The sequence below is a fragment of the Psittacula echo genome, assembly GCF_963264785.1.
Source record: "Psittacula echo genome assembly, chromosome: 8".
Taxonomy (NCBI): domain Eukaryota; kingdom Metazoa; phylum Chordata; class Aves; order Psittaciformes; family Psittacidae; genus Psittacula; species Psittacula echo.
The window spans coordinates 12,354,673-12,367,775 of record NC_137744.1 but is presented as its reverse complement, the minus strand read 5'-3'; the positions used below and the strand labels follow the sequence as shown (position 1 = coordinate 12,367,775).

The 13,103-nt window shown below is 39.3% G+C and overlaps 1 protein-coding gene across 6 annotated transcripts in view; it reads right to left on the bottom strand.

Annotated features, from left to right (window-relative positions):
* The window catches only part of FMR1 (fragile X messenger ribonucleoprotein 1), a 34,153-nt gene extending 23,295 nt beyond the window's left edge, over positions 1-10,858 (bottom strand). For 5 of the 6 annotated variants that reach the window (XM_080624655.1, XM_080624656.1, XM_080624657.1 and 2 more), the window contains exons 1-3: positions 10,357-10,858; positions 2,112-2,164; positions 1,007-1,100 (exon numbers count right to left, since the gene is read on the bottom strand). In XM_080624655.1, coding sequence (XP_080480781.1) covers positions 1,007-1,100; positions 2,112-2,164; positions 10,357-10,407 — 198 coding nt within the window. In that variant the 5' untranslated portion in view covers positions 10,408-10,858. The remainder of the gene's footprint in view (positions 1-1,006; positions 1,101-2,111; positions 2,165-10,356) is intronic. The other variant, XM_080624660.1, reaches the window with a different exon arrangement.
* Positions 10,859-13,103: the final 2,245 nt, after the last annotated feature.

Sequence of the window (13,103 nt, the reverse complement as noted above, 5' to 3'; positions counted from 1 at the left end):
AAATAGATTACATATCTGTAGCATTTTTAGAAGACACTGCAAAAGCTGACATAAATATGATCAGGAGCTCTGCTCTAGGAACAAAATCCAGATAAATATATTGGCAATATAATATATTATAAAGCCTCTAATCTGAGTACCACTTAACAAGCACCTAACAGCTGAAATGTCTACTGCAAATACAGGTAGTATATAAAGTTATGTATATAAGATTGTACAAATAAATAATATTGTGCCCAGCAACTAACTGGCATGAGTTACTTCAGTCTTGCATACAGTCAGGGGAAAAAAAAAAAAAAAACTAGCCTTTTATATCTGTTAATACTTAATCAACATTATTTCTAATTGTTATAGGTCTGATGAGGTCCCAAGAGTGGGTGAAAGGGCAAGGACACATCCAACACTTCCTTAGCACATATATCTGGCACATCCACTCCAAAGAAGTTTAGCCTTTTTCTTAACTTTCAAATAAAAATTGACTTTAAACAGTGTGCAAACAAAGTGTAAAGCTTTTAAAGTAATCATAAAAATCAACTTCACTTTGTAAAATAAGGAAGTTTCAGTAATGTGCTGCCAGTCCCACTTTACATACAAGTATTCACATAATCACATGTATTTTCATATTTTACATACACACACCTGTAATACAAATTATCTCATTCAGCCTGAAATTTTGGTAATAGAGGCTTTACTAACTTATAGCTGAAGAACTACAGCATGGCATCTATTTCTAGACTAATTCAGTTCTGATAAAGAACTGATCTGTAATCAAGCCCTGATCATGTTTGTGAATCAGCATAGAGGTCTCAGCACATGGAATTCCACAATGGCTGTAGGTCAAAATCTTTTCGTTGACATGCTTGACATTGTGTTTTACGTAGTACTTGGAATCAAAAAAGGTGACATCACATAACATGGAAGCAAACCTTCCTCTGGCCTGGCTGACATTTCTCACCCAGTGTTCTCTCACTTCCCAGCACAAGTTTTGTAGAAGGATCAAACATACCTCTACTTCATCACTTTCATTTATGTCTTTATTATAGCCCGCAGGTGGTGGAAACCTCACATCATGGAATGGTATTTGTCTCTCTGGTTGCCAGCTACAAATAAAAATACAGTGAATGGCCTTTAACATTTTCACCTTCTTTGTAAACAGAAATCAAACATTTTCAATCCATTCATTTTATGTTTTTAAATTTTGTGCATATATGTATTAAAGAACTAATGCATATATGAGGGAAAATGCACCAAAATTACCATTACACACCTTAAGTGAATCCCTCATGCTACCTACACTGTTATAAAACCTGACAGCAGCAGTTTTTACTCTATTTACATTTATAGGTTTAATCTCAACCCAGGTTAAAAACCGTTTCCTAACACATTTGGGCACTTGCTTCTAAACAAGCCTGTTTCTTTTTTCTGGATCTACTATACGCTATGAAAACTTGACCATGATTCAGCCTGAATAGAGTATTAGTTTTCAGTTTCTTTAACACAGACTGCATAAAATGAGCATAACAAGAAAAGACTATTTTTAAAAAAAACAAAATAATTTCCCAACTACAACAGATGATGGTATAATAAAAAATTCACAACAAAAAGTGGATAGCAATGTATTACTTCCTTCCTGAAGGAAATGAAGCCTGAACTAAATGGTATAATGGAACGTTGACGTTTTACGCCCTGGAATGATGGAAAAGGAACAATTTCATTTCTAACTTAGACAACAGGTATTTATTATCACTTACCTATAGAAAAAAATTTGTAATAACAAAATCCATTATATCTAAAATAAGACATTAATGTAAGGCAGTCATGTACCACTGCTGATTTATTCACACATGGGTTGTCCTCATGTAAATTCAATAATATGCCTATCATGCCAACATAACCCACGTTGTTTGAACCTAAACATATTTGAACTATTAAAAGCAGTTATACAGAAATGTCACAACATAGTAAATATCAAACATAATTCTAAAACATGCTAGCTGTAAGCTTAGATTATCTAAAAGATACTACTTTACATTATGAAGTTACATTTAGGCTAATTAAATGCAAGGTCAATACTCTAACATTTATAGGTATAACAGAAACAATACACTTACTTGTTTTCAAATGCAACTGTTATGGAATCTTCATGCACATCCTTTACAAATGCCTGTGTAGAACAAAAGGTATAATTATGGTAGGCTTACAGATATTTTAAAAAAATTTAACCTGTACACCACCTTCCTTTTGCAGATACTGATTAAACTTAAAGTATGCCTTCAAGTCAGCCTTTTTAATTTTGCAACAGACTGATATAAAACTGATGTCCGATAACCACCTTGGTTTCATGACTGCCAGCGTACTGACTGGCTGAACTCAGGACACTGACACACAGACAGAGCGTACTCAGCTGTACATGCATTCTTCCTACTATTTACAAGTAATGAGAAAAAAAGGTTAAAATGATTGACTCCGTATCAGTACTTCAAAAAAAACCAAAAAACCAAAAAAGTGTACATTAAAAATCCTGTATTTACCTCAAAGTAAATGGGAACATCACACTACCAAAATTCCCTGTTTCCATTCCATACAGCCATTTCACCAGCAGCTTTCCTCTTATCTACTTCATCACACTTGGCTTCTGCAATGCACAAACTTCAGATAAATGCCCTGCAGCCTTGCCTCACTTTTCTTCTAGGAGATGGATAGAGTTGAGCCAAGTCTCCCATGCAACCGAAGTGGACACAAAACTAAGATTCAATACCAAGAAGGCTTTTCCTGCCTTATGTTCTCACCTGACGTTTAACCAATTTTCAGTTTAAGGCCAAAGTGTCCCATCCCCACCCCTCTCCCATTTACAGAACAGCAAGATCAACACTCAAAAATCTCCAGGATTTATCAATGAAAATGGTTTTTACAGCCTCAAATGACAGGGAAACCAGGGATTAAAAGATTGGTCTGTTTTGTTGGTTTTTTGTTTTGTTCTTTTTGTTGTTCGTGTTTTTTTTTTCTTTTTTAAAAAATATCCCTATGAAGTTCTAAAACAGATAAAAATTGAAGTGCAAAATATTCCACCAGTATTTGTCCATCTGTAGTATATCCTTGCAACGTAGGCAGATAAAAGCCCAGGAGCAAGACTGAGTATAAAGGTTTGTTCTACCAATGGAGATCCATCTCAATAGATTGAAAAATTCCAAGTAAATTGAAACCAATTTGCAATAGCTACTGCTTCTGAAGAAGCATTAGTTAATGAATTGTAGAACACTTATCTCTCCTTGCATTTCAAGTTCCCAAGACAGTAACATCTCTTATATCTTACAAGAAGTTAACAGTTTTTTCTTGTATGGAATCTAAATAAAAGGTTTCAAAAAATCTTACAATTTTTTCCTTTATAAAGTACTCCAACATATTTCCTGAGTTGCAGCAGTATCTTGGTATCAAAGGAAAACAATACTTGATGACATACAGAGCCCCAAGAACTGGTCATATTAAAGTTCAGTGGTAGTTGTGCAGACGTGCCATTACTCACAGACATTCAGCACAAGAGAGAAGTGCAAAACTAGTTAATAATCTCAAAATAACTAATGCCACCTTGAAGTCAAAGCAAATCCACAATGACAACAGCAAAACATGGTTTTATACCTCACTCATCTCTCAATACTGTAAGAATAAGGTGACTGGAAAGTTTATTACTGCTAGCATCCAAAGGAGATTTAAAACTCTTTAATAGTATTTACATACTTACATATTTAAAAATCCCAAGATATTCCCTTCCAAGAGTATATTTGCTATTTTAATTGTAATGATACAAAACAGACTTAAACCACATCTTGGGATGATGATGACGATAGTAGTAGTGCAGAAACGCTATTTACGTGAAAAGGCAACAGAACTCCCAGTTAATCACCACAGTTACTGAAAACCTAATGTTTCATATTGCTGTGTGTTCCATAATCAGAACCAGATATGCACTTGATAAGTACTATGGTAGTCCTGACTCATTTCACAACATTACACACATCACCTGCAAAGGCTCCACCCACATTTCTTCCAGTGTTTGCCATGTGCAACTCTGAAGCACCTGTTCTTAGAGAGGTAGCAGAAATGGAGGCCTTTAACATCTCAAAAGCACTATAATCACTACCAAGCATTTGGATGACTCCTTCATGCCAGCGATTGGAAAAGGATAGGACTTTGTATTATAAGTAACACTGAAGGCATGCAAAAGCAGAGATCATTTTATAAAGTAAATCCAACAGAAATGACATCAAGAAGGAACACTTCATGGCCTCAAAGAAAACAGGTAAAAGTAACACAAAGCTATGTCCTGAGATAGACTTTGTTGACACATTTTCTCATGAATTTTCTCATAGTCATAAAACAGAAAAAAGAAAAACAAAAACCAAAACACTTCTGCTATGAAAGATCTGTAAAAATTATAGAAAATGACAGAAAAATACACCAAGTCATCTTGAGTAGAATCCTAGTGAATACAGCAATATAAGTAGCTAATGGTAATAATACCAAAACTTACCATTATTAAGTAAACTAGATGGTGATACAAATAAATGTAAGTTATCAAGTTAAAGACTAGCCTAAGACCTGTAAGTAGTCTAGTACTTATGTTACCTGGAAAAAGTAAAACTTGGAACACATCGCTAGATGAAAAGAGTATTGAACTATGCTCTCTTTAAAACAGGTCTTCAACATTGTTTTGGTCACAACACAGAAACCTGAAGGATCCTGAACCAGGAACATTAAGGATGACTGCTGACCATACACAGACAGCATCAATACAGACATTGTGAAAGAAAATTATAAAACTGCCATAATTTCCTTATGACAAGTTCAGAACACTCAACCACAGAAACAGATGGAGTACCTGGTTTTCACTGCAGCCTGGACAAAAAAGTTGATATCATAACACTGCTGTTTGCTTTTTATTTTCCAGTCAAAATAATGAAAAAAAAAAAAATAATCATTGTAATGAATTTTTAATTAACTACAAATTGAATGATGCATTGCCAGATAACTGATTTCCAGCATGCAATATATACAATACTTCTGCCTACCTCCATGTGACTTACACTTAAAAAACAATTAACCGGACAAAACATACCAATAGCCTAAATACTTGTCTGTCTAGCCCCATCTATCCATAGAAAAGTGGTTTTCCTGGTCCTCCAATTTCTTGTGACACAGAAAAATGTCAGAGATACTTATCACATCAGTTTTTCATAGTCTACTTCATAGCAGCATGTCAATTTTCCTCCAGCATAAACATATAGGTAGAAAGTAAAACGTATTTGGCCTCAAAGGAGTACATATATATTGCTGTGAAGTACAAATAAAAATGTTTTGAAACACTTATAAGTCTTCATAAAAAAAATTAATACTTAACCATTAATGCATTTGGAAAACCAAAACATAATTTTATCAGAACTTCTGTATTCTTTATTCTTTATTCTGTAATATGTGTAAAATTATATACAATGCTAAAAAAAAAAATGAGACCTTTAACATCATAAGCCAAATGCACAGACACAGGACAAGGCAGCCCTTGTGTCAGTAAAGCCAAAGAAGTGGTACTAACTTCACACAGAATTATGAAAAGTACAACAAGCATTCATAGGTCATTTCTGAAACAGAGTATGAATTAAGCTTGAAAATTCAAACATTAAAGTGCATATACAAGAGTTTGAAAGGCACACCCAAAAAGGGACAGAACACTGGCTATGGTGAATGTGAAATAGATGAAAAGCATTAAAGCACAGATGAAAAGCATTAAAAACACAGTGAAATGAAATGGAAGTAAAATGAGGGAATGGGACATTGAAAGGCTACAGCAGCTATCACTAATAGCAGAGATACCAAAGAAAAGTACACAAAAAGAAACTGGAATCTGGGAAAAAAAAAGTTTGCTTGCACTTCTGTGAACAGAAGCACATCTTGCAATGGCTAAGGTTGATTCTCCTTGACTAGTGAGGGGGGTGAAATAATAATAAAAAAAAATAAAAATCACATGCTGTAATTTTTCTCAATTTGACTTTCAAATAAGCCATAAACTTCTCTCTCCATGCTTCAGACATACGTAAAAAGTTTACAATACAGCACTGAAACGACGTGTCATTTCTCAAACACATGAGCATTCACATTCTAAGAAGGCTTACATGCTGAAGATATGGGCTCAATTTTACAAGTAGTTTGATATAAAATAAGAATTTCTGGAAACACCAGTATATTTGTTATTTTTTGTGCTAAATGGAATGACAGATACTTCAAAGGAACAAATAAAGGCTCTAATGCCATGAATTTTGTTGCTTTAGTCTGCTCAGATGTGAGCACTGTGTACCATTTTAATAAAGGAGGATAATTAACTGTAAGAAGTGAAGGCAGGGAAACCACACTTTTTTAAGACTAAGAAAATGTTGATACAAATGTGCATTTACTGTTAGTGTGACAGTTATGTTACATTTCATACCTGTTGGAAGGAGAAAGTCAAAGGGGAACTCATGTGGCTAATCAAATCTGAGAAAGGCAAGCCATAGAAAGAAACCAAATGGGGAAAAAAGAACAGTCACAGAATGGTAATGGAACAAGGGACAAGGGTACAGGCTATCATCCTCAGAGGACTGAGTTTGCGAATGTACAAAGAGACTGGAGATTATTTTCATAGGTCTGTATGGAAAAGTGAAAGGAAAAAAAATTATACGGAATGCAACAGGAGACCAAAGGAACCGTAGTCAGTAGCAAGACCTGAAGTATAACGAACTACAGAAAATGATTTTGTCAATTGTTGCTTCTGTGAAGAAGAAAAAGAGAAAAGTGAAGTACCTATAAAACCAAGGAAACAACAGCAAAGTGCTGAAACTACCGGGGTAAGAAGTGGAAGATTTTTGACAATATTGCAAAGCAAGTAGTGGCAAAAACCCACTACAGAGAACATACAGATATTAACAGCAAACATCACTCCAACCTATCTGCGTCATGAACAGGATGATTTCCATTATTTAGCAGAGCATACAAGAGAGAATCACTCCCAAACTGGAAAAGAAAAATCAATCCCATGCTGTAACAGCATCCAGCATGCCCCCTTTTCCAGGGAAATATCTAAAACTAGTCCTAGAAAGATGAGACAAAGGACTGCCTGTTAGTCCTCTGAGAATGACACAAGAACTTCAAAAATCAATTTACTACACCTGTGTAAGGAAAGATGTGAAAATACATGCCCAAGTAGTGCACATCTTAAAGATTTAGCTACTTACTTGTGAGCTGCAAAAAGGCAGTTCCCTCCCTGTAGGATTCACATTTGGTGGTTTGCTGGACCTTCTTAAAATAAATAAGAGAAACTAACCCTTTCCTTCCAAGGATTCTGGGCCCAGCAACATATCAAATCATGACTAAGCATCTCTAGGTACTAGACTGTCCATTATCCCTGAATCATGCTCATTGACTGCACTGCACTTACCATGGAATAATTCATCTTAGCCAATGAGAAAAAAAGTCATGAAAGTACAATACATTCACCAAGAGATATTTTAATTCCATTCAGAAAGAACTAGTCTCCACTACAGCAATTACACCAACACACTCCAGTACTCTGTGAAACGTAGTGCACCTGACTAGTATGACATTTTAATTCAACCCTTCCATCCTCAAACCATCTCCTAGGTTTTGTGTGGAACATGATCCCTCTAGCTGTACCTCTGAATGTGCTCTGGATCAGGTCCCACAAGTAACACAAGCTGAGAAAAGACTGTTTTATTACTCTCAGTAGAGCTTAAGTGACAACTAGGCACCAGTTTCGTACTGTCAAGATCAAGATGCTGCCGGGAATACTCAAAATCAAAACTAAGTGCTTACAGACTTTAATTTATAAAGCTCTCAAAGAGAGCTACAAGGAGGATACAAAAACCTCAACCGGTGACTGGAGGTGCCTACTTTTGCCATTTAGTCCCTTCATGACTCCAGCAAGCTCATACTCTTTCCCCCTCCACATCTTAAAATCAAGATAGATGCATGTTTTTCCAAAACATTTACATATTCTGATAAAAATCTTGAGAATTATTTGAAGAAAAAAAAAAATTATCACAACTTATCAGCAAACCTGAGATTGAATAAATGAATTGTTTTGCTTTTGGCTTGTTCGCAGTGCTACTGTTGTGAAACATTTCTCACATGGCTCCTTAAACTTTTTAGCTTAAATAAATTATATCATCTTGCAATTAAATCCACACTTGACATGATCACACACCTCTTTTTAAGCTGGGTCAACCAATTCATTTTGTAAACAAATTCCCCATCCTCAAGACGGGCATAGAACTCCCAAGAAAATATTTCAATAAATTACTTAATAGCAGAGAGACACTTGGACACCATGATGAAAAAAAAAATTGTACCCAATACTCAAGTAAATCAGGCTACACAAAAATTTCCGCTTTATACTGAGCAATCTCACAGGAAGGTTTAAAAAAACCAACCAAACAAAAAACGACCAGAAAACCCCCAAATTTTTTTTTTTTTAAAATCATTTGTTTATATTTTTTAAAGTTAAAAGGCAAACATAAGATGCAACTTGGAGGCAACATTTGTGTTAAAACCTGGATATACTAAATCATAATTAATGAAAAAGCTCCCATGAACATACCCTCAAATGAAATTTTCACCTACACCACAACCAGAAATGTTGGTATGTTATAAACAAAAGGGGTGCAGGACCCCAAGATGTCAAAATTGAAATTTAACCAAAAAGTTACAGAAGCTTTCAACTCTTGTGGGTTTCTTTGATAAATTTTTTACTATAAAATGCACAATTTTTATCATCTATTTTGCGTGACTATATAAGTATTCCCATATAATTTGATAAAAGTTTCATTAGAAGTTCTCTTGTGCAAGCTTTTTATGCCTTCTGTTTCTGAGCAAATACTTTGTCTCCAAGAACATAGAAATGATTCTTTAAAGTCCGAAACAATTTAATACCAGAAAACAATATACAGATCTAGAACTCTGGCCACAACACTGCAAACCCACAGGATGCTTATTTACCATATTTACAGACTTGCTTCAGACGTACATTAAAAAAAAAAGAAAAAAGAAAAAATTATTTTCAGAAAGGGTATTATCACATGTGTTTTAAGAATAAGCTTTCAAGAGGTATTGTGTTCTTTAAAGCACTGTGAACTGTTGGAACTGTATCATTTGGATCCCAACCTGCCTTACCACTCTAACATCAGAGTGTGAAATTCTAGCTGTTACTTCATTGCTAACATAAATATTGGATGCCGCACAATAGCTAGGCCCAATTTTTAAAGTACCAGGAACATTTAAACTATGGTAGACTTGCAGAAGCCAATCCACGACTATTTCTGGTATGTTCATAACATGTCAACGATAGTAGGCCCAAACAAACTGTGTCCACGTTTTATTTTCCTGTGAACAGGGTAAACCCACAACCCTACCAATATGCTGATGAGTAGAACTCAACTCATGCAAAGCCACATGAATACTACACAGTATTAATAAAAATATTAAGCACCAGCATACACGGTAAAGTCTCAGTGACAGCTTTATTCAGGACCAGCAACAAGGGCTTGGGAAAAAACATGGAATATCATTAAGTAGTTTCAGTAAGAAGTACATTTCATAATTAAATGTATTTAGCAACTCAGCACATATATATATTTGATCAAGCACGGTTCTCTTTAATATCAGTAGGCAGTACCCTCTGCCATCGCACTACACGGAGGAATCCACGACAGCGTCTTATCATGAACGTGTATTTAACAAGCCTCCCTCCCCCTTCCCCCACCTTAAATGCGGTGCACTATCAGTGCAGCTCTCCCGAAAACCTAAGAAAAAGACTTTCCGTAAGTAGCGACAAAAGCTGAGGATTTAGCAATTAATGCCCCATCCCCAGCCCTGATCCTCGTTTCAGCGTCAAGGAGGCGGCAGCCCAGGGCTCTCCTAGACTCCCGTCGCACACCGGCGGCGCCAGGGCCTCCCCTTCCCACAATAGGGGGAAGGCCCAAGGCCTCCTCAGCCGCCGGGGCCCTCTCTCGTCTTCCCTCTCTCCCGCCTCATCAGGCCTCAAGCTCCTCCAGCCATGGGGTGGTGGCTGCCCTCGGCTCCTCTTACCCAAGAGGCCCGGCTCCCTCCCCACACACGGAGAGGACCCGGCCGAGGCCTCTATCCCTGCCCTACTCTTCCTCCTCCTCCTCCTCTCCCTCCTGCCCCGGGGCCTCAGCTTTCCCTCAGAGCGGGGAGGAGGAGCCGCCACCGCCGCCGCCTCCTCCTCCTCCTCCCGTCCCAGGCCCCACTCCCTCCCCTGAGGCCCAGCCCGACCCAGCCGCGAGCGCCCGGTACCTTGTAGAAGGCCCCGTTGGAGCCCCGCACCTCCACCACCAGCTCCTCCATATTGTGCCGCGGCGCCTCGGTGCGGGAGACCCAGGCCCGGCGCCTCCTCCCTTCCCTTTCTCTCGGCGCAGGAGGGGAAGGAGCAGCAGGAGGAGGAGGGGTGTGTGTGCGGGCGGGTAAGGGGAAGGGGATCTCGGTTCACCGCGAGCGCGAGGGGGTGTGGCCGGCAGGGGGCGGAGGGAAAGCCGCGGCGGAGGGGGTGGAGGGCACGCTCCGCTCTGCACCGCTGCAGCTGCCTCTCGGCCGCCCGGAAATGAAACCGAAACGGTTACCGGGGTGTGGGGGGGGCTCGTTTCGAATGTAAACGCTTGGTCCGCGTCACGTGACGGGCCGCCGAGGAAGAGGGTGGGTTGGTGGGGGGGGCAAGAGGGGCGGGGCGGAAGAGCCGGCCCCGGGCAGCACGCGCCGCTCGCCCACCGCCTAACGGCTGGCTCGTGCGCAGCCGCAAGGGGCAACGGGCGGCCGAGCGCGGCAGCTGCGGCGCTCCTGAGTGACTCTCCCGCGGGCCAATCAGAGCTCGGGATGCACCTCGCGGACGGCCCGGGGCGGGGCGCGGCGTGCGGCTGCCTGCGGCAGGCCCTTGCTAAGGGCTGTGGTGTCGTTTGCCTATAGAGTCGGCGGGCCGGGAAGGGTGGTGGTGTGCTCTTTGGGTGAACGGACGGGGCCTGGAAACGGCTCTTGGGAGCCTTGGTGTTGCCGGGATCCAGGGAGAGGCGGCAGAAATGATGGGGTCAAGAGAGCATGGGAGCTGTCGGGATGGCTGGGATGAGGCCGCGACCTGTAGGGAGCTAGCTCAGATCGCTGAGGGGTGCTGCAATAGATGGCCGCTGCAAGAGATGGCCGCCATGGCAGGGAAAGAACGGTCAACCGTGCAGTGATGTTTGCCTGTGTTATAGTAAGGAGTGAAGAATAAAGTGTGAGTTGCTGTGGCAGTTAATGATTTCTGCACTAGCATGTGGTCTGGCTGTGTGGCCGAGGCTGCTAAGCACCTCACAGGATGCCATCATATAAGATGAACAGACCTGTTGGCCTGGAAGGCTGATAGGCTCATCCCTCTGCTTCTCCATGTGAGAGTTCAGCTTTGTTCAAGAAGATCACCATGTAACACTATTATTTTAGCTACAGCTAAACACTCATGGACATTTCAACTACTGAGCTTTCATGACAGCAAAGCATAAGATGCTGCACGTGTGGTTCACCATAGAGCCTGGTGGTGAATGTTTTAAAGTGCTGTACCGGTGATGGAGCATTTACAACTGGAAGTATACTGTCACAAAAGCTGCTTATTCGGCCTGTCATTAGACCTGCAAAAACATAAACACGATCTCCTTATGTGTTGGGGGTTTTTTCCAAGCAACTACAAAGGGAAAGGGGGAAAAAAAAACAAACAACCAAACCCAGTTCTACCATTACCCTCAAAAATCAGAGCATATTGCCATGGCTGAAGTGTGTGATGCTCTCCGTATGTAACTCATGGGATGAAATTCTGCACCTACTGATGAATTTTCAAAACTCTTGAAATCAGTAAGCCTATGATCTCATATTCTTTCTTTCCTTTTTTTACATCGTGCTTCAAACATTGCAAATCAGTGTTTCTCTGTATGCTGCATTTTACATTTAAGCTATGAAAGGGTCTATGGTATTGTTAGCCACCTGAACTTTTCCTTTCTGTTTGTTTTCTTAATGTGTGACAGATTTCGGAGAGTTGCCTGTGGCAATCCCTGTATACTATGTGGTCACCTGCTTATTTTGATGTTTACTGTATGCATTCACAGCATTAAAGTAAATTTGCTGGTAGATTGCTATGTAGTGTACCTTGAAGGGAAGGTGTTGTATTCTCTTTTCATCAGATGTGGATATGCTTTTCAGCAAATTCTTGAGTACAATGAAGGGTCAGTTCAATCTAGTGATTCAGATGATGGCCAGCTGTGCTCATAGAACAGGCAGTCACAAGGTTGGCTTGCTTGGGGGTGGCAGAGGGTTCAAGAGGACTGAAGAAGGAAAAATTTAAAGATGAGGAGCAATGGCCCAAGATTTGTTTATGAATAAAATCACACCGGAGATGAGATTTTACAGACTCTTCATAAAGAAGTTGAGCCTAACACCTCTCTTGTAAAGTCACCTCTTTTGTGACTTGTTCATGTTAGAAATACTTTTTAAAAACTAGAAATTGTATAAATGGTTCAAATCAAAATTTCAACAGTCTACCAGGAGAAATGCTGCCCAACTCTAAAACAAAGTTAGCTGAAGTTGTTCTGTTTCAGTTCTGATTTTTCTTTTTGGATTCATCATTTGTCATGATAATTCTCTTGTTAATAAAATTGGTTGCTGTCACGCAGGCAGATTATTTCTGAGCAGACAGAATATAAAGGTGTCTAATTTAGCTCTGACTTCCAGTGGTGATTTCACCACTTTCCCTAAGCTGAAAGCTGCTATACTGTATAATCTTCCCTAATGCTTCACTTAAATTTTCCTTGCTATTGCTTAAATTCAACATTTTTTATTTTGTCCTGACCAATGAATGCTCTAGTCCTTAATCTGTACTTAATGAGGAAGTTTACATATTTCCAGAGCACACTTTTCTAGTTTTCCTGCTGATTGACTATTAAGCTTTCCTCTTATTTTCCAGATTACTGATTGGTTTTGCTATTTTAATTTGAACTATCTTAGAATCATAAAATAGTTAGGGTTGGAAA